The sequence below is a fragment of the Gossypium hirsutum genome, chromosome D12 (assembly GCF_007990345.1).
Source record: "Gossypium hirsutum isolate 1008001.06 chromosome D12, Gossypium_hirsutum_v2.1, whole genome shotgun sequence".
In the NCBI taxonomy this organism is placed as follows: Eukaryota; Viridiplantae; Streptophyta; class Magnoliopsida; order Malvales; family Malvaceae; genus Gossypium; species Gossypium hirsutum.
In genome coordinates this window covers 61898071-61917444 of record NC_053448.1, presented here as the reverse complement: position 1 = coordinate 61917444, position 19374 = coordinate 61898071, and the positions used below count along the sequence as shown (strand labels likewise).

Below are 19374 nucleotides of genomic sequence, written 5' to 3'. Positions count from 1 at the left end.
ATATAATAATAGTGTTTGAGACAGCATTTGCATATATGCAGGCTTGGACGATAGGGACAAGTTAAAAACACGACAGAGAAAAAGAGGTAACCAAAAGAAGACAACAATGGACACAGCTGGAGAAGCTATAGGGTTGATAAATGGAGATGAGCCGACCTATATATAACACACTAGGATTTTCGAGTAGAGCTAGGCTCAGACTCAGACAGCCTCGGATGCCATTTTACTTGTCGTTCTGTGTTTTTCTTTTACATGCAACCAACGGTTTGAGACAATTTATGGGGATGTTTGTTTTACATATATTTTTAATGAATCAATAAAAAAGGGAATACTATGCGCCGCCGCAAACAGGGATACCTCAGCAACCAAAATACCATGCGCCGCGCAAACTGGGAGTTTCCGGTCGGGCGCTCTCAATCGACGCGGGGGTGTCCAACCCTTTGTTCCTTCTTTTCTTTTTAGAAAAGCATTAAATTGTCTGAGAAAACAACGTTAAGATACTTTTGTTTTGGGAGCAGCGTTTTGCAGTTGCTGTATAAATTCATGCACGACAATTGGCAGCCCTCTTTTAACCTCGGTGTTTGTGTTTATGTACATTCTTTTTAAATTTATTATGATTTAAACTTTAAATTGGGTACATTTTACTTAGATTTAATATGTTTTAGTTAGAGATGAACCCCATAAGATAATACCCTTCCTGTTATCGGATCTTCATGTCATCAACCCGATGAACCTCGCTAATGGGAACTAGAGGGTTGCCAACAAGGTCATCAAGTTTCTCCCACCTCAAAGTCATTCAAAAGAGTAGCAAACCTGAGATAGAAGGTAAGTGGAATATTAATGCCTCAAACCCGTACAAGGGCAAAAGAAAACACTTCCTATCATCCACCAAATCACATTGGTAGGCAACTATCCGAATTCATATAATGGGGCTAAATGTAACTCGGCTCGTTTCTCCCAAAAGAGGCACACCAAATCAATTGCCTAGACAAAAGGGGTTCGCCCATATTGGATCTCACCATTGTAAAAAGCCATGTCCATCATCTCCAAATCTCTGGAGTATATCTTTATAAGGATGTTCTATTGGAACCCACCCATTGTTTGAAAAGTCAAAAAGGGTGGGCACCGAAAGTAGAAAGTAAAATTGGTTGGCAAGTTGGGTTAAAAGTTGGCATGGGATAATTGTAATTTTGGTCCCTAATTGTATAGGGACATTGCAAGTTGATCCTTGAACCTCAACTATAAATAGGCCTAACCATTTCTTACTTTCATCATCCCACACTTGCCATTCTCTACTTAAGGCAATTGTTCTCTCTCCCTATTTGTAAACTTTCACTTGTATTTTTGGAGTGAAATATATTTGGTAGTGCCCGAGGACGTAGGCAAAATTTGCTGAACCTCGTTAAAATTCTAGTGTTCTTTATTTTTGTTCTGCATATTTTGCAAGTGTCATTGTAGTGATTTATTGTGCTATTAAATTACGATAGAGGGATATTCTGGCTAGGAAAGATCTGGTATGTAAGCGATCCTCGTGATCCACCTCTCTTTCCTGGGAATTGAACTTAGTGTGATTTTTCAGTACAATAATTTTACTCTTTCACACGCTTCCGCGCAACAATTGGTATCAGAGCCAAGTTCGTACTTGGGGAATACGACCGTTTACGGTACTATTCACGTATATGGCACTATTCACGTATATAGTACTATTCACGTATACGGCACTATTCACGTATACGGTACTGTTCACGTATACAGTAGTTGGGATTGAGGAGAAAAATGGCAGCAGCATCGTCATCAGCAATGACTACTGTGACAAATGCAAAATTTGAAGTAGAGAAATTTGACGGTACCAATAATTTTGGTATGTGGCAGTGTGAGATCCTGGATGTATTATGTCAGCAAGAGCTGGATATAGCCCTTGAAGAAAAACCTGACAAGATGGATGACAAGGAGTGGGCCAAGATCAATAGACAGGCGTGTGGTACAATCCGCCTATGTTTGGCCAAAGAGCAGAAGTACTCCGTCATGAGGGAGACATCAGCGAAGAAGCTGTGGGATACATTGGAAGAAAAGTTTCTAACGAAAAGTCTTGAAAATAGGCTTTATATGAAAAAGAAACTTTTTCGGTTCACGTATGCACCCGGTATGTCGATGAATGACCATGTGAACTCATTCAATAAAATTTTAGCAAACTTGCTAAATTTGGATGAGAAATTTGAAGATGAAGACAAGGCATTATTGTTGTTGAATTCCCTTCCTGATGAATATGATCATCTTACCACCACATTGCTTCATGGGAAAGATTCAATCACATTTGATGCAGTCTGTAGTGCGTTGTATAGATCTGAGACTCGAAAGAAAGATAAAAGAGATCACAGAGATACAACTGCAGAAGTCTTAACAGTAAGAGGTCGTTCACACAGCAGCAAACCTGGTAGAAGGGGTAAGTCCAAAGGGAGACCCGCCAAAGATGAATGTGCCTTTTGTCGTGAGAAAGGGCATTGGAAAAAGAATTGTCCTAAGTTACAAAAGGGCAAGTCTATTTCTAATGCATGTGTAGCGGAGCATGATGAGGAGTCAGACTTTAGCTTGGTTGGCATGGCAATGGCATGTCAAACGGATGAGTGGATATTGGATTCGGGATGTACTTACCATATGTGTCCTAATAAGGACTGGTTTTCTAGTCTTGAAGAACTAGAAGGTGGAGTTGTTTTTATGGGCAATGATAGTGCCTGTAAGACAATGGGTGTAGGTACAATCAAATTGAAGAACCATGACGGCTCAATCCAAGTTCTGACAGATGTTCGCTATGTACCCAGCTTGAAGAAAAATCTCATCTCATTAGGGGCCCTAGAATCTAAAGGGCTCACAATCACTTTGAGAGATGGATTACTAAAGGTAGTAGCTGGGGTATTGACGGTGATGAAAGGCACTAGAAGAAATAACTTGTACTATTTAAATGGAAGTACAGTTATTGGATCAACATCAACAGCTTCTGCGAAAGATGCAGATTCAGAGGCTACCAGGTTATGGCATAGGCGATTGGGACATGCTGGTGAAAAAGCTTTGCAGACTTTGGCGAAGCAAGGCTTGTTGAAAGGTGCAAATTCTTGCAAATTGGAATTCTGTGAACATTGTGTTCTGGGCAAGCAGACGAGGGTAAAATTTGGTTCAGCAATTCACAATACAAAAGGAATTCTGGACTATGTTCACAGTGATGTGTGGGGACCTACCAAAGTGGCTTCTTTGGGAGGTATGCACTATTTCGTCACTTTTCTTGATGATTATTCAAGAAAAGTATGGGTGTATCTAATGAAAAGAAAAAATGAAGTTTTGGATGCATTTCTGAAGTGGAAGAAGATGGTGGAGACTCAGACAGGTCGAAAGGTCAAACGACTTCGATCAGATAATGGTACTGAGTACAAAAATGATCCATTTCTACAAGTATGTCAAGATGAGGGCATTGTGCGACACTTCACTGTTCGAGATACACCACAGCAGAATGGGGTGGCAGAACGCATGAATCGGACTATACTGGAGAAAGTTCGATGTATGTTGTCCAATGCTGGATTGGGCAAGGAATTTTGGGCTGAGGCAGTTACATATGCGTGCCATCTAATTAACCGATTGCCATCAGCTGCAATAAATGGAAAAACTCCTATGGAGATGTGGACTGGTAAACCTGCTACTGATTATGATTCTTTACATGTTTTTAGTTCCACTGCATATTATCATGTAAAAGAATCTAAGTTAGACCCAAGAGCAAAGAAAGCATTATTCATGGGTATAACTGGTGGTGTAAAAGGATACCGTCTCTGGTGTCCTGATACAAGGAAGATTGTTTTCAGTAGAGATGTAACTTTTGATGAATCAACCATGATGAAGAACGAGGATTCACAAAAGGATGACAAAACCAGTAGTACTTTGCAGCAGGTGGAGTTTGAAAAGGTTAATGATGATCCAGCTAATATTGAAAGAACAAATGATGAAGAAGTTTCGACCCAAGAACTTCTACAGCAACAAGATTCAATTGCATATAGGAGGCCAAGAAGAGAGATTCGTAAGCCTGCTCGCTTTGATGATATGGTGGCCTATGCACTTCCAATTGCAGATGATGATGTTCCTTCTACTTACATAGAAGCAATAAGTAACTCTGATGGTGTAAAGTGGAAGCAAGCTATGAATGAAAAAATGTAGTCTCTTCATAAAAATAGGACTTGGGAGTTGGTGAGACTGCCCAAGGGAAAGAAGGCAATTGGATGCAAATGGGTATATGCAAAGAAGGAAGGATTTCCTGGTAAAAATGAAATTCGATACAAGGCTAGATTGGTAGCAAAGGGTTACGCTCAGAAAGAAGGAATAGACTACAATGAAGTGTTTTCTCCAGTTGTGAAGCATTCGTCTATTCGAATTTTGCTAGCCTTGGTTGCGCAATACGATCTTGAACTAGTTCAGCTTGATGTGAAGACAGCATTTTTACACGGTGATTTGGAAGAGGAAATCTATATGACTCAGCCTGATGGATTCAATGTTGCTGATAAAGAAAATTGGGTTTGCAAACTGACAAAGTCGCTTTATGGATTGAAACAATCTCCGAGGCAGTGGTACAAGCGATTTGATCAGTTCATGAAAGGGCAAAGGTACACAAGAAGTAAATTTGATCATTGCGTATATTTTCAGAAGCTACAAGAAGGAACTTTCATATACTTGCTCTTATATGTTGATGATATGCTGATAGCATCTAAGAGCAAAGTTGAGATTGAGAGATTGAAGACTCAACTCAATCTCGAGTTTGAGATGAAAGATCTAGGTGAAGCTAAGAAGATTCTTGGCATGGAAATATGTAGAGATAGAGCTCATGGCAGAGTTAGCTTGTCTCAGAAGCAGTGTTTGAAGAAAGTACTAAGCAGTTTGGCATGAACGAGCAGACCAAACCTGTAAGTACCCCGTTGGCTTCTCATTTCAAGCTTTCTGCACAACTATCTCCTTCGACGAATACGGAACGAGAATACATGTTGCAAGTTCCGTATTCTAATGCAGTGGGTAGCTTGATGTATGCAATGGTGTGTACAAGACCCGACATTTCACAGGCAGTTAGTATAGTGAGCAGGTATATGCATAATCCTGGAAAAGGACATTGGCAAGCTGTGAAATGGATTCTACGGTATATTCAGAAGACCGTGGATGTTGGATTACTGTTCAAGCAGGATAATACACTTGGTAAAGGTGTTATTGGGTACGTTGATTCTGACTATGCCGGTGATTTGGACAAGCGAAGATCAACCACCGGTTATGTGTTTACACTTGCTGGAGGACCAATAAGTTGGAAGTCTACACTACAGTCTACAGTTGCATTGTCAACCACAGAAGCCGAGTACATGGCTGTAACAGAGGCTGTAAAGGAGGCTATTTGGTTACAAGGTATGGCTAAAACCTTGGGGTTGGTTCAGGAGCATATTAACGTGTATTGTGATAGTCAAAGTGCTATTCATTTAGCAAAGAATCAAGTCTATCATGCACGTACAAAACATATCGACGTACGATTCCATTTTGTGCGGGAAATTATTGAAGAGGGGAAAATTTGTCTTCAGAAGATCAAGACTGCAAATAATCCCGCAGATATGATGACCAAGGTGGTAACAGCAACCAAGTTCGAACATTGTTTGAACTTGATTAATATCCTGCAAGTTTAACAGTTGAAGAAGGCACTATCAAGTATTGTTGTCAAAGGCAGAAAGAATTGTGTGAAGATAAGATTATCCTAATCAAATCTTCAAGGTGGAGATTATTGGAACCCACCCATTGTTTGAAAAGTCAAAAAGGGTGGGCACCGAAAGTAGAAAGTAAAATTGGTTGGCAAGTTGGGTTAAAAGTTGGCATGGGATAATTGCAATTTTGGTCCCTAATTGTATAGGGACATTGCAAGTTGATCCTTGAACCTCAACTATAAATAGGCCTAACCATTTCTTACTTTCATCATCCCACACTTGCCATTCTCTACTTAAGGCAATTGTTCTCTCTCCCTATTTGTAAACTTTCACTTGTATTTTTGGAGTGAAATATATTTGGTAGTGCCCGATGACGTAGGCAAAATTTGCTGAACCTCGTTAAAATTCTAGTGTTCTTTATTTTTGTTCTGCATATTTTGCAAGTGTCATTGTAGTGATTTATTGTGATATTAAATTACGATAGAGGGATATTCTGGCTAGGAAAGATCTGGTATGTAAGCGATCCTCGTGATCCACCTCTCTTTCCTGGGAATTGAACTTAGTGTGATTTTTCAGTACAATAATTTTACTCTTTCACACGCTTCCGCGCAACATGTTCTTAATCACATCTCATATGTTTTATTTTTTTTAATGTTTGTTGTCAATCTATTCGATTTATACATATTTTTAGGTTTATTTTACCATTTATAAAAGGTTAATTCTTTTAAAATTAATGATCACCAAAACTTTTAAAATCAAATTAATGGACAAAATCTTTAATTTGTAAAAAATAATAATAAAAGACATTCTCAAATCAATTAGCTAAACCTTACAATTTGAACAAATTTAGATAAATTTTTAACTTACTCAACTAAACCGACCAATTACATCTCCAAATAAATTAAATCTTAACTTAATTTACATAAACATTATTATTAATATAAAAAATATATATTCAAATGCGTTAAAATATATTATTTTTTATTTATATGTTAAAGATGAACTATAATTAATTCTAGATATATTCTCATTAAAAACAACTTTATTTATAGTGGTAAACATAAAAGTTAAAATTCAATATTGTAATAAATTTATTTTACCGAAGGGTCACAATCAAAACAGTTCCACAGTCTTCGTCCTTTTTCTGTTTACTTCTTTCTTGGTCTCTATAATTGCTTTACTTTCCCTTCGGGAGATACGCCTGGCAATCATAATCATACACACACACACACAACCCACAACAATACTTCAATGAAAGACACCACCAGTATTATCTTTGTACCGCACTTAGTTTCTCAATAATGTTATGTAATGGTGCTTGTCCTTTCTGATCTTGTTTTCATCTGATTTCTCTTTCAGCTCTCTTCTGTTTGAGCTTCATTTGAAATGGGCGATAACACCATTGGGGATGGTACCCAAAAGCAAACAGTACCCCAACAAACTCAACAACACTTCTCGGCTTCATCTCCTATAGAGCCCCTAGAGTGTGCGAACCCCAAAAAACCTCGATATAACAGTAGTGATAAATGGAAACAAGCTCCAATGGCTGAGTCAACTCAAGCTCGTGTCGCAGCTGGTTCTTCCTCGGATACTTATTCGTCTCCGCCTCATTCTCCAACCATCATAAAACCAGAAGGAGATCAGTTTCAACATCAGTTAAGGAAAGGAAAATATGTGAGTCCCGTTTGGAAACCTAATGAAATGTTGTGGTTAGCTCGGGCTTGGAGGATTCAGTATCTTGGTGGTGTTGGGGTTCAAGTTCAACCATCTAGAGGTAAAACTAGGGCTGATAAAGATAAAGAAGTAGCAGAGTTTTTAAACAAACATGGGATTAATCGAGATGCAAAGACTGCTGGTACTAAATGGGATAACATGTTGGGTGAATTTCGAAAAGTATATGAATGGGAAAGAGGTGAAAAAGAACGAGTTGGTAAGACTTATTTTAGGCTTTCACCATATGAAAGGAAACTCCATAGATTACCAGCTTCATTTGATGAAGAAGTCTTCGAGGAATTGGCTCAGTTCATGGTTCCTCGTGATGGCCGCGTAGTTGGGTCCAGAGCTCTGCCTGTGCCCCCTCCTGTGATGACGACAAGTCTTTTAGGGTTCGACACTGCACTAGACGGTGGTCTACTTGGCCATCATTCTCCATCATCTTCAAAAGAGCTTCGTAGGATAGGGAAAATAAGAATGACATGGGAAGAATCAGTGACTTTATGGGCAGAAGAAGGTGAACACCGTAGAGGAAGGGTTAAACTTCAATGTTCAAGCTTTTTAAACGCAGATGAACTCATATTCTTTGATGATGCCATGGTTGGTTCAACAATGGAAGCTTTTGAAGATACCCCATTAAAAGGTTTCTCCGTTGATACATTCGTTAATGGACAACAAGTTAAAGTCTTTGGCCGGAGAAAGTCAGCTCAGCATCCATTTGTAGAACCTTCTATTAGATGTAAGTCCAATTAAACCTCTTCTATGATCCATTTTCATGGCTGAAATTAATTTTTTGTTTTGTTACAGCAATGCCTCCAATGGAGTTCCAAGACCCTACGGATTTCTACATGGCGTGTCTTCGGGTTCCACCGACGACATTACCGAGCTTGTTCGAGCTTTCATGGCATTTACAAGAGCCACCACCGGAGGATTATCGGTTTCCGTTAAGGCGAGATGTTTACCGAGATTTACCACCTGGTAAAGAAGTTATGTTTACTGCTTCTAGTGAACTGTTAGATTGTAGAGCTATGGTATATGATATTTTGGGACCGATGATCCGCACAAACACTAGTCTTAGTGCTGCTAGTGCCACGGGCCGAGACTCGTTTATTGGACTTTGGGATGATTGCATCAATAGGGTAGTCTCGAAATTTTGTTCGGTCGAAATGGTTATTATCCGAAAACCGTCTTCACCGTCGACTGATCAGCCATTGCAGGACCGATGGCCAAATGTGACGGGTTTTGTTAAAAATTTCTGCTTGTGGAGGGGAGAGGAAACTGATCGATCGAGGAAAGGTCAACTTGATCCATCATCAACTATAGTGGAGAAGTTGCTATGGAGTTACATGGATCTTCCTTACATTTTAGGGTATTATGCTGTTGGGTATATGGTAACATTTTGTGCGCTAAGCCGATCGGAAGACCGTGTTATAATGACCGATTTATATTCGGTTGATTTGTCGTTCCCCTCGGAGAGACTAAAAGCACTAGTGCCTTGTTATAGAATAGCTGGCCTGTTGCCTTTGCTAGCTGATCGATGCTTAAATAGCGTCTTGAACATGCAATTCCCATTCAGCGATTTTGAAAGGATCAATTTAGGTAACGGAGATATAATCGAAATGACACCAAACACGGTAACGAGATCGTTCTTGAGCAAGAAAAAGTGGGCAATGGTGAAAGAAATATACGACATGTTAGATCAACGAATCCCGCATGCCGAATTCATTTATCGAGCATCCGAGATAGACAGCATGTTGGTATTCAAGCCTAGAGGGTGCAAGTTCAAGCCACTTAACTATGACCAGCTCGTAGAAGCTCTCAAATACGTGACAAAAGCATTAGTAGCCTTGCATGACCTAAGCTTCATGCATAGGGACTTAAGCTGGGACAAAGTTTTAAGAAGGTGCAACGGTGAAAACGAATGGTTCGTCACCGGGTTCGATGAAGCTGTGGGCGCACCACAAATATACCCACACCCGGTTGCAAGCACGGAGGCGCGCGGAACCCATGCACCAGAGATGGTGAGGGGTTTACATGGGGTGAAAGTGGATGTGTGGGGTGTAGGTCACTTGGTCAAGACCTGTGGGTTAACGAACTTGCCAAAAATGCTGAGAGAGTTACAAAGCAGGTGCTTGGATCAGAACCCTGACCAGAGGCCAACCGCAGCCGATTGTTACCACCATTTGCTGTCAGCTTCATCAACTGAAACATATTGAAGTGAACAACACCATATTACATATTCATCAACAATGTAATTAGTATATGGTGTAGTGTTTATTAGGTTATTGGGATAGTATGCTGTATAACGTTAATTCTTTTGGCAGTGGTATTTTAGGGTGTAATAGTACCTTAAAAAATTGAATGAGTTTGGTCTTTCCGAGGGAGGTTCTGTCACTGCTCAACTTGTGATATTGTCTGGGATTTTGGGAGAGAAATGGCGGCTGTAAGCTATTCAACAGTCTTTTCTTATCAAATCAAAATTAAAGTTTTGAATGTACTTTACTATCATGGGGTTATGTTCTTTTTTTGTTCAACATCATGGGTTATATTTTCATTATTTAGATGGTGCGTTGTGTGTGCATAATGCATTTATAATATTCTTTTCTGTACAAATATTATTAAATTTGTATAATATTATTCAATATTTTAAGGTATAATCAATACTTATAACAAGACGCAAAAGACAATTGTTAAAAGTATATTTAAATTTTTGAGGGTTCTTTTAAATGAACGGTATGTTGATTTATAGTTAGTTTAAAAACAACGATAATAAGATTAGATATTGTAGCGAAAAGTAAAAAAAAAAAAATTAAAGGCACCGCATTAAAAATAAACATTCATTTAAAAGGCTCCTAATTTATTAGATTTATGAGAAAATAAAAATAAAAATTCTAAATACTACCATTATCTTATGCACTTTAATTAGCACAATATCGTCTAACTCAATATGAATCATGAATGAATGTCTTCGTGTTAAGAGTATTTTTTACTTCAAAAATAGATTAATTACTTCTTGTAGTAAATTTGTCATTTTGTTAAAATTTATCCTCATTTTTATTATTAAATATTGACATAGCTGGTAGATCAATCATAGAGTGACACGTGACATACTACATGCATCCTATACAGATGTTGAGAGATTCATTCAAGCAAAATGGATGAAAGCTACAACACAAGGAATAGATGAAAACTTTAACAGTCACTGAGATGAATTAAAAATTTTTTACGTGGAGGAGTTAATTCAAGTAACCAGACAATTTACTCGTCATTACTTAACACTAGAAATTAATAGAATTTTTAATATAATGAGAGTTTGCTCTTTGATTTAACAAATATGAATTAATTTACTAATTTTGAATAATAAAAGTAAAATGTAATCTAACTCCTAGTACAAATAACTCACACTTCTATATATGTTTTCATATCTTCGTACAGAAAAGTGAAATTTAAAACCAATTTTGAAGTCTAGTAAGAATTTTTTACATCTGTCTCTCTCTTACAAATACCGTCATTTTTCTCCATTGATCTTACGCTCGCATGTAACGTGCCACGTATATAGTCATTAACAAACGTATTTAATTAAGTTTCAAATAGCAAAATACCCTCACATACTTTGGAGATAAAATGTATCAATTTAATCTTTATTAATTACGCTAAATTTTAACAAAATTTATAAGTTTTACAAATAAATATATACATACATGAATTTACCTAAGTTGGAAAATGTTGTCCTAAACAACATTGTTATTGTAGCAACTTTGTTGGGCAGGAATCTTTGAATAAATTATCTAGGCCCCAAACGAAATATAAATGGTTCAAAAAAAATATATGTTGTAATTTATTTTTACAATATGGTATATTCTCATTAGCCCATTGTTTGATATCCTGATACAGCTTTTTTTTATGCTACTCTCTTTATACATGTTGGTACCATTTTAATAAATACATATATATTTTCAACTTTATAATAAGTTTTTAACACTGTCCAGTTGGGTTTCCGCAACCCAAATCAAAAGCCAATTCAGGCAACAGCCCGTTTCTGCTTTCATTGGACCATCTATTAGATCTTTAGGTCTTTAGGATAAAATAACATTTAGTCCTTAAGCTTCACAACTTTTTTAATTTGGTATTTAGATTTTTTAACGCATTAGTCTTGTAATGTGACAATTTTTTTCTATTTAATCCCTGAACTTCGATGTTGTTAAGGTGTGATGATGTAATATTCTGAAATTTTCATATCATCATAATTTTTTTAAAATATGTATAAACTAACAAAAGACAATTAAAAATAATTTGAGTCATAAGTGTCAAATCCAAACTTGACGACCAAATTACTGGGCTAAATGCAATTCATCCCTAAACATTTTTAACATAAAATATCATTTAAAAAAGAATTCTAACTTCACTTTCGATTATTACGACTTTTTGAGAGATAGTGACAACGAAAAGGAACATAAATGAAGCTTCATTGAAACTTTCAAAATTAGCCATTCGTTCTCCCTAAACGTCAATTCATCCCAATGAATTTCTAGTTTTAAAATAGGTAACTTGTTTGACAAACAAAACCAAGTCTACTGATAACCCGGCAGCCATCATGAAAACTATCGAGTAATTGCTTACTGCTTACCCAAGAAATCTCTCTCTATATTTATCTTCATAGGAAACCCAAAGTTGAAAAAATCAGAACAAAAGACCTCAACCGAGGGCTCCGGTGATGTCGGATCAAACAAAAGCAACCCCTTCTTCCAATCCCACTGTCGTTGATGATCCTTACAAGCGCCTAGAAATCACTCGTAACCCCAATGGCTCGCTTACGCGCAACCCTAATAGGTTTCCCAACACTTCAGCCACACCTGATCCGGACCCAACTGTCCCGGTTCTCTCCAAAGATGTCACTATCAACCAAACGACACACACATGGGCTCGTGTGTTCCTCCCCAGGCAGAAGCCGCTTGATACGAACAAGTTCCCTCTCATAGTTTATTACCATGCAGGAGGCTTCATCCACTGCAGTGCGGCATCCACGATCTTCCATGTTTTTTGCTCAAACATGGCGTTGGAACTCCAAGCCATCGTCGTGTCCGTCGACTATCGTCTTGCTCCTGAGCATAGGCTTCCTGCTGCTTACGACGACGCTATTGAAGCGTTGCTCTGGATCAAAACCACCCAAGAAGAGTGGTTGACACAATACGCAAATTTCACCACTTGTTTCGTTATGGGGTCGAGTTCAGGTGCTAACATAGCCTACCATGCAGGAATACGTGTGGCGGAAGAAGCCGACGGTCTTCGACCCTGGAAGATCCGAGGGCTAATATTGCACCAACCATTCTTCGGCGGGTCCGTAAAGGTTGAGTCAGAGTTAAGATTGGTTAATGATCCCGTATTGCCTCCTGGTGTGGGGGACCTGATGTGGGAACTGGCGTTGCCAATCGGAGTTGGCCGTGACCACGAGTACTGTAATCCAACAACAACCAAGGGGACAAACCTTATGGAGAAGCTCGCTGCAGTAGGATGGAAAGTGTTGGTGACCGGCTGTGACGGCGACCCTTTAATCGACCGTCAGGTGGAGCTCGTAAAATCAATGGAAGAAAAGGGTGTAAAGGTAGTGAGCCATTTTCGTATGGGGGATCATCATGGAGTGGATTTTATGCAGCCTGATAAGGCCAACGCACTGTTTTTGGTCTTGAAGGATTTTATTGCATCTGCAACGTCAGTTACAATAAATGCAAATGTTGAATGAATTTATAGCTATCTTTATCATGCAATAATGGTATGTACGTATAGAGCAGTGGATTATCTTACTAGTGGTCCTAAAAAAGTAAACTCTTGAAATATTTTTATTTCACCAGAATATTTTAGCTAGATGCTTTTAATTTATTCCTTCCAAGTATTTTACATAAATTTACATAATACCAAGCTAACTACAGCATTAAAAACAAAACTGAAAGGTGACTCAGTAAAAGTGGGAATTCATTGGGGAGGGGCTCAATATGAGCGTCGCTTTTTTATGTGATGACTGTAGGTTTCTCCCTGCCTGTGAAGTCCTTCAGCTTCGATACAGACAATGCCAAATCTGAAAATTTCAACCGTACAATTATTTCATAAGTTTGTTGAAAGAAAGAGATAGAAAAACGATCACGGTCGCAAGCATACCTATTAGTGGTTTTAATGCCACTTGGGCGTCCATGTCATGTTTAGAAGCATCTGGTTCAAATTGCTCGATGTAGATTCGAACCGTTGCACCAGCTGAGCCAGTTCCCTGCATGTATATGAAGTTAATAATATCAGAAAAGAGGAAGACTGTATAGGCCTTTAAAGATCACGGGAAACAAAAACCCAGAACGTACAGATAAACGGAATATAATCCTTGAACCATCTGTGAAAACAAATCGAACACCCTGCTTTGAGGCCACACTTCCATCCACCTAAGAAAACAGACGGATAATATATAGCAATTTGTTGAAGGATATCAATTGTACGAAAATTGTAGAGAGCTAATACTTACGGGATCGGTATATGAAAAGTCATCAGCAAATTGAAGGACATAATTTCCTACAATGGAAAATTTTTTTAAACAATCAAACAGATGTAAAATTTGTATAGTACAGTAGCTGGTGCCGGGGTTAAAAGGGTTGGTTGCAAACTTACCGTACTTTTCACCTGCCTTACTCTTTGAGATTAGTTCTCTAAGGTATTCGATCATTTTATTGGCACCTTCAGATTCACATTCCTGAACAGCAAAACTAATTAAAACAAGGAATTTTCGAGCTGAACCGAATATGAAACTATAAACTCATGTTGTTTTGAGAGGGAGCTATCGTGCTTACTTCGTAATCATATCTAGAAAAGAAATTTCTTCCATAAGTTGCCCAGTGTTCTTTGACAACATCAGAGATAGATACCAATTTCTCCCCTGGTTTCTTGTCTTTGTTTCGATATGCAATAATCGAGAGCCATGCTAAAACAGCCCTGCCATTGACAAAAATAGAAACCATTTTACTTTGGTCCCATGTACTAGAAATTTGTTAAACAGTCCATAACAAGAAATTACCATATGCCATCCTTCTCACGAATGTGATCTGAACCCGTACCAAAACTTTCTTCCCCACAAATTGACAACTTTCCAGCATCCATAAGATTCCCAAAAAATTTCCAGCCAGTAGGAACCTGAAAAAAGAAAAAAAAAACCCAAAGTTCAAAGTATGTACCTTTAGAATATAACCTCCTTTTTTCATAGATTATTAGAACACTTTAGTTGAAATAGTGCTTACCTCAAAAAAGGTAAGACCCAATTTTTCAGCAACTCTATCGAGAGCACCACTAGTTGGCATGGATCGAGCTAAACCCTGAAAATGCAAGATGTAAGCATCTTCGGTTTAAAAATCATGGAAAGCAAAGCTACTAGAATTTTGTACCTTAGGGCCACCACGGAAATATGGTATTCCTGCTTGTGCATTCGCAGCAATAATTGCGACGGAGTCCGAAGGGGTAACAAAAAACTTTTTACCTAGAATCATGTTTCTGTCGCCATCTCCTGAGGAAACATGATTGTGATACATTTGTTAGTCAGTGAATCCTATTATACATGCATAATGGAGAAATCTGACAATACGAGAAATTTATTTCATATATATAATTTCTTTACCATCACTTGCTGCTCCAAAATCAGGTCCATTCTCACTATACATGGTATTGACCAAATCCTTTGCATACCTGTTTTGCCATAGAGGTTAGACAGTGGTACGATTTTAAATCGTCGAAAAACATATAGTGACTATCTTACGTAAGATTAGGATCGGGATGACCATGTCCAAAATCCTCAAGAGGCACTCCATTCGATATAGAATCCTACATAACACATCTAACATTTAAAGTCAGGAACTTTATTAAAATTTAGGTCAATAGTATATTTCGGATTTTTCGTACACATGACATACCGGGCGAGCCCCAAGCTTGTCCACGAAGATGGGTTTTGCATAAGCACCAGTAACAGCATGCATGGCATCAAATGCAAAACTAAAAAAGTAACAGGCAATACAGTAAAAATTAGTTACCAGAATTGTAGCAAGCAACCTAATGATACCCGTTTGGGATTAATCAAGGGCATACAGTTTACCTGAAGTCTGATCTTGAGAGAAGATTTTTGATCATCTGGAAATCGAACACACTCTGCATATGATCTAACAGTATAAGTGATACAAACAAGTGAAGTTTCATTCCGAATTATAGGACGAGTAGCTGTTCTTTTTTTCCCTCACCTCCATTAATTCCAAATAGTCGGAAACCGGGTCTATAACCTCGACGGTGAAGTTTCCATACTTGGTAACTCCAAGGCGAGAAAGGTCAACATCAGGAATCTCAGCCATTTTAATCTCGGAAATCTGCACAGAAGTTCCATTTTCATGTATCAAGCAGGACGTATTCACTTGCACGTTAGAAAAACAAAAAATACACACACAAACAGATGAAATAACAGACAACGAAAAATGACAACAGAAAAATATATAATATATAACAGCGACATCCAATACTTACAGAAAGAGTATTCCCATATATCTTGTCAGTGATGGATTCAGGTGCAGGTTGGCCACTGTTGTAATTAAACTAGAAAACAAGTAGATGAACACAATGGCATTTAAAGTCAGACAGAGACCGGAGTTGAAGCAATGAAGCACAATTCCACAGGTGCATTAGGAATAAACCTTGATACCCCAGTCGTATTCGGGGCCCCCTGGATTATGGCTTGCACTCATAATAAATCCACCATTGGCCTAAAAGAGGGTGAAAATATTGTTTAACCGAGTGATAAAATATGTAAATAGGTAAATATTGATACCATTTAAAATGAAAAGAGACATGCTTGCCTTCCTCTTTCGAATGACAGCAGAAACAGCTGGTGTAGACATAATACCTTCCCTGAAACATCATATGATCAAAATTAGACAGATTATAAAATAAGCATATTGGCAAGAGGCACAGTAGATATTACACGACAGCTGGGAAGACAAATGAGACATTTCAAGTTTCATAGCTCTTCCCCTGAAGAATGGTGACACTAGTGCATTATTGTTTAAAGTGGTTTAACATCGACAGGAACATTTATTGTTTTCAAACTCGAAAGCTGAAGCAATGGCGATGCTAGTGAAAGAACACTCACCTGCCAACCAAGATTTTTCCAACTCCATTTCCAGCAGCAATTTTGATAATTATCTGCATTTCAAATTCAAACATTCGAATAAGACAAATGCATTTTAAGTACATACTACATATATAATTTACGAGCGGGAATCATTTTGTTTGTGTTCCTAGTCCTCTTAATCCAAATCCAAGCACAATGAACTGTTAAAGAGTACAGGTTCAGAAAATGACCTGTGAAGCTTCGCGGTTAAAGTACCGACCATCGCCTCCTAATACCAACACCCCATTCTTGTAATCCTCAGGCGGTAATGAATTAAACAGCGACTGCAGACACACAGAGTTCCAACCCATCATAAAACATTGAAACTAATGAAAATGGGATAAAGTACATGGGAGGTCCCTGTATTATAGGGACTAGATCAAATTAGTCCTTCTATTATTAAGTGAATCAATTTAGTCCCTATACTATTAAAAAGAATCAAATAAGTCCAAATTGTAATAGAGTTAACATTTACCCTATTAAAAATATTCTTTTCAATAATATCTAAATTGATTCATTTAATAGTAGAGGGACTATAGTAAAGGGATCTCTTAGGTACATTCACCAACAAAAATGAATGCCAAGAAAAAAGAAAATTTCCAAACCTGGATCCAATTAGAAAGGTAATTCTCTTCCATAAAAACCTTAACCTGAAGCAAATGAAATTATATTAAATTTGAAAAAAAAAACGAATTCTAATGAGTAATTGAATCCCAACCCAATTTCAAAAATTCAACAACAGATTACTCTCTGTTCTTAGCTATCCCTTGAGGAAGGAAAAAACAATTCAAAAGCAAAGTGATATGAATAACAGTGAAAAAAATTTACCTTTTTCCGAAGCCCACTTGTCCCGGTCTTCTGCCCTTCAATCGGTTTAGTGGGAACTGAAGTTATCTGTAAGATTCAAATAAAGAAAACCCAGAATCACTATTTAAGCTAATTTAAAAATAATAATAAGAGAAGAATGAAAACCAATGGGAAAAAAATATACAACCTTGATGCCTTCAGGCTCGGCAATGGTGGTGGAGGAAGAAGAAGAGGAGGAGGAAGCTTTGATGGTGAAAGAAGGGGAGCGTGGTACTGAAAAGGAAATGCTTTGAAGAGCGAAGCGATGGTTACAGAGGTGAGAAAAAGAAGAGGAAGGGATGGGAATGGCATTGGATGATCGTTTAGATGATTTAAAAGCAGAAGAGAAGAAAACTTCGAGTCTCAAAGAATTGCAACAAGAAGCCATGGATATATGTTACTTCAAAAGCTCTCTCTCTCTCTCTTTTTCTTCAAAGATGGATGAATCAATGGAGGAAAAATGGGGTTTTTGATATTTTGAGTTTGGGTTTTTATTTATATATTGAGTGGAGCAGAAGAGAGCAGAGGAGAGAAAATAGGAAGAGGGATCTTTGAGAGTGAGTTTGAGAGAGCAAGCAGCTGCTTCTTTTACTTTCTTTGGCTATAAATTAATTTAGGAGAGAAACAAACGAATTGCCACTGCTACTGCCTGTAGCACTGCCACGTGTACGTTGGACAATGCTTTATCTTCTCCTCATCCTAAGACCTGTTTCATTTCACTTCTGCCATCAATGTCTTCCCACTTACTTCCATGTGATGGTTTAGTAATTAATAATAGCTCTAAATATATGAACCGTCAATCTTTTTCCATTCAGGTATCAAAAATATATTTACCAATTTCATGTCCATATGTAAGGGAACTTACTACTCTCCATCGTTTATATAAATATTCAAATTCCTAGATCTAGCCTTGGGGTTTGGTTTAAGCTAATTCCTTTGCCCTCTCTTCAATCAATCTCTTTTACCATAAATATGTTGCTCTACTCCTACAAAATGAAATAAATGAATATATTCCTCTAACTTTTCACTTTTTATTTTTAAAGAAAATCAAATTTTGAGAAAATATCAAATTGTACACATAATAAATTTTTAAAATTAAAATTAAAATTAAATTAATGTAATATATAAATATTGAGAATTAAAATTATTATTGTGTTAAATTATAGATCATAGAGGTTTTCGTCGTGCAATTAAACCGACACCGACAACAAATAATTATATAGTGGAATGTTTTGTCTATTATAATATTATTTTCTAGAAAGAATAATATATGATATTCCAACATTTAAGTTAAATTAATGAGTTTTAAAAAAAGAAAAGAAAAGCAGAATTGGAATCTTCACGATATAAGGTATCGTGGTATGATTTAGTTGTCAAAAGAAAAAAGACGGCATTGTGTATATTTAATTACGTTAGGAAATAAAGGTAACACGAGATTTTGTATGGAATGTGGGTATGCATTGCATGCGAGACTGTGACACCAACAATGCAACGTTCAGAAAACATTAACAAAACCATACACTTTAATTTGATATTTATATTTAATAAAAACTTTAAATTAAAATTCCATTGAGTCCCATCAAAACCCACTTTGAGCAAGGGCTGGTAGTGGCTTAGTTCTCGAAAAATAGGAAATTTTTCATTTAGTCATTTTAAAATTTTTAAAATTTTAAATTAGTAAAAATTAATTTGCACTTTAATTTTTTTAAAAATGATAAAATTTTGATTTAATTTTTTAAAAATTATAAAGTTATAGGCTATTAAAATAACAAAATTGTATTTTTGCTATAATAGAAATTACAATTTAATATCGACCCCTTAAAATTTTTTTCTAGTTTTGTCCCTAACTTGAAGATTGCTTCTTTCACATTCAAGGTCTCCATAATTTTATTATTTGATATACATGCTATTATCAAATCATATCTTGAC

General features: G+C 37.1%; 3 protein-coding genes across 3 annotated transcripts; 2 read left to right on the top strand and 1 right to left on the bottom strand.

Annotated features, from left to right (window-relative positions):
- Nucleotides 1-6915: 6915 nt before the first annotated feature.
- LOC107944051 (uncharacterized) lies at nt 6916-9926 on the top strand. Its single transcript, XM_041107714.1, has 2 exons — nt 6916-8160; nt 8229-9926. The coding sequence occupies exons 1-2, from the start codon at nt 7095-7097 to the stop codon at nt 9635-9637; spliced, it is 2475 nt and encodes an 824-aa protein (XP_040963648.1). The 5' UTR covers nt 6916-7094; the 3' UTR covers nt 9638-9926.
- A 1849-nt stretch (nt 9927-11775) lies between these two features.
- Nucleotides 11776-13266, top strand: LOC107947291 (probable carboxylesterase 120). Its single transcript, XM_016881888.2, has one exon. It carries the CDS (start codon nt 12136-12138, stop codon nt 13159-13161), a length of 1026 nt encoding a protein of 341 aa, XP_016737377.1. The 5' UTR covers nt 11776-12135; the 3' UTR covers nt 13162-13266.
- On the bottom strand, nt 13233-18181 carry LOC107947290 (phosphoglucomutase, chloroplastic). Its single transcript, XM_016881887.2, has 22 exons — nt 17594-18181; nt 17428-17493; nt 17205-17249; nt 16791-16883; nt 16579-16631; nt 16286-16337; nt 16124-16192; nt 15957-16025; nt 15680-15802; nt 15538-15590; nt 15359-15437; nt 15205-15269; nt 15067-15134; nt 14837-14955; nt 14693-14767; nt 14473-14588; nt 14249-14390; nt 14070-14151; nt 13927-13973; nt 13769-13846; nt 13575-13680; nt 13233-13494 (listed from the first exon to the last, which is right to left on the bottom strand). The coding sequence occupies exons 1-22, from the start codon at nt 17831-17833 to the stop codon at nt 13427-13429; spliced, it is 1908 nt and encodes a 635-aa protein (XP_016737376.1). The 5' UTR covers nt 17834-18181; the 3' UTR covers nt 13233-13426.
- Nucleotides 18182-19374: the final 1193 nt, after the last annotated feature.

Coding starts and splice junctions, on each gene's coding strand:
- LOC107944051 (XM_041107714.1), top strand. CDS start 7,095: ATGGGCGATAACACCATTGGGGATGGTACCCAAAAGCAAACAGTACCC. Junction 8,161..8,228: donor TGTAGAACCTTCTATTAGAT/GTAAGTCCAATT, acceptor GTTTTGTTACAG/CAATGCCTCCAATGGAGTTC.
- LOC107947291 (XM_016881888.2), top strand. CDS start 12,136: ATGTCGGATCAAACAAAAGCAACCCCTTCTTCCAATCCCACTGTCGTT.
- LOC107947290 (XM_016881887.2), bottom strand. CDS start 17,833: ATGGCTTCTTGTTGCAATTCTTTGAGACTCGAAGTTTTCTTCTCTTCT. Junction 15,803..15,956: donor TATATGGGAATACTCTTTCT/GTAAGTATTGGA, acceptor ACTTCTGTGCAG/ATTTCCGAGATTAAAATGGC. Junction 13,495..13,574: donor GGCATTAAAACCACTAATAG/GTATGCTTGCGA, acceptor TGAAATTTTCAG/ATTTGGCATTGTCTGTATCG.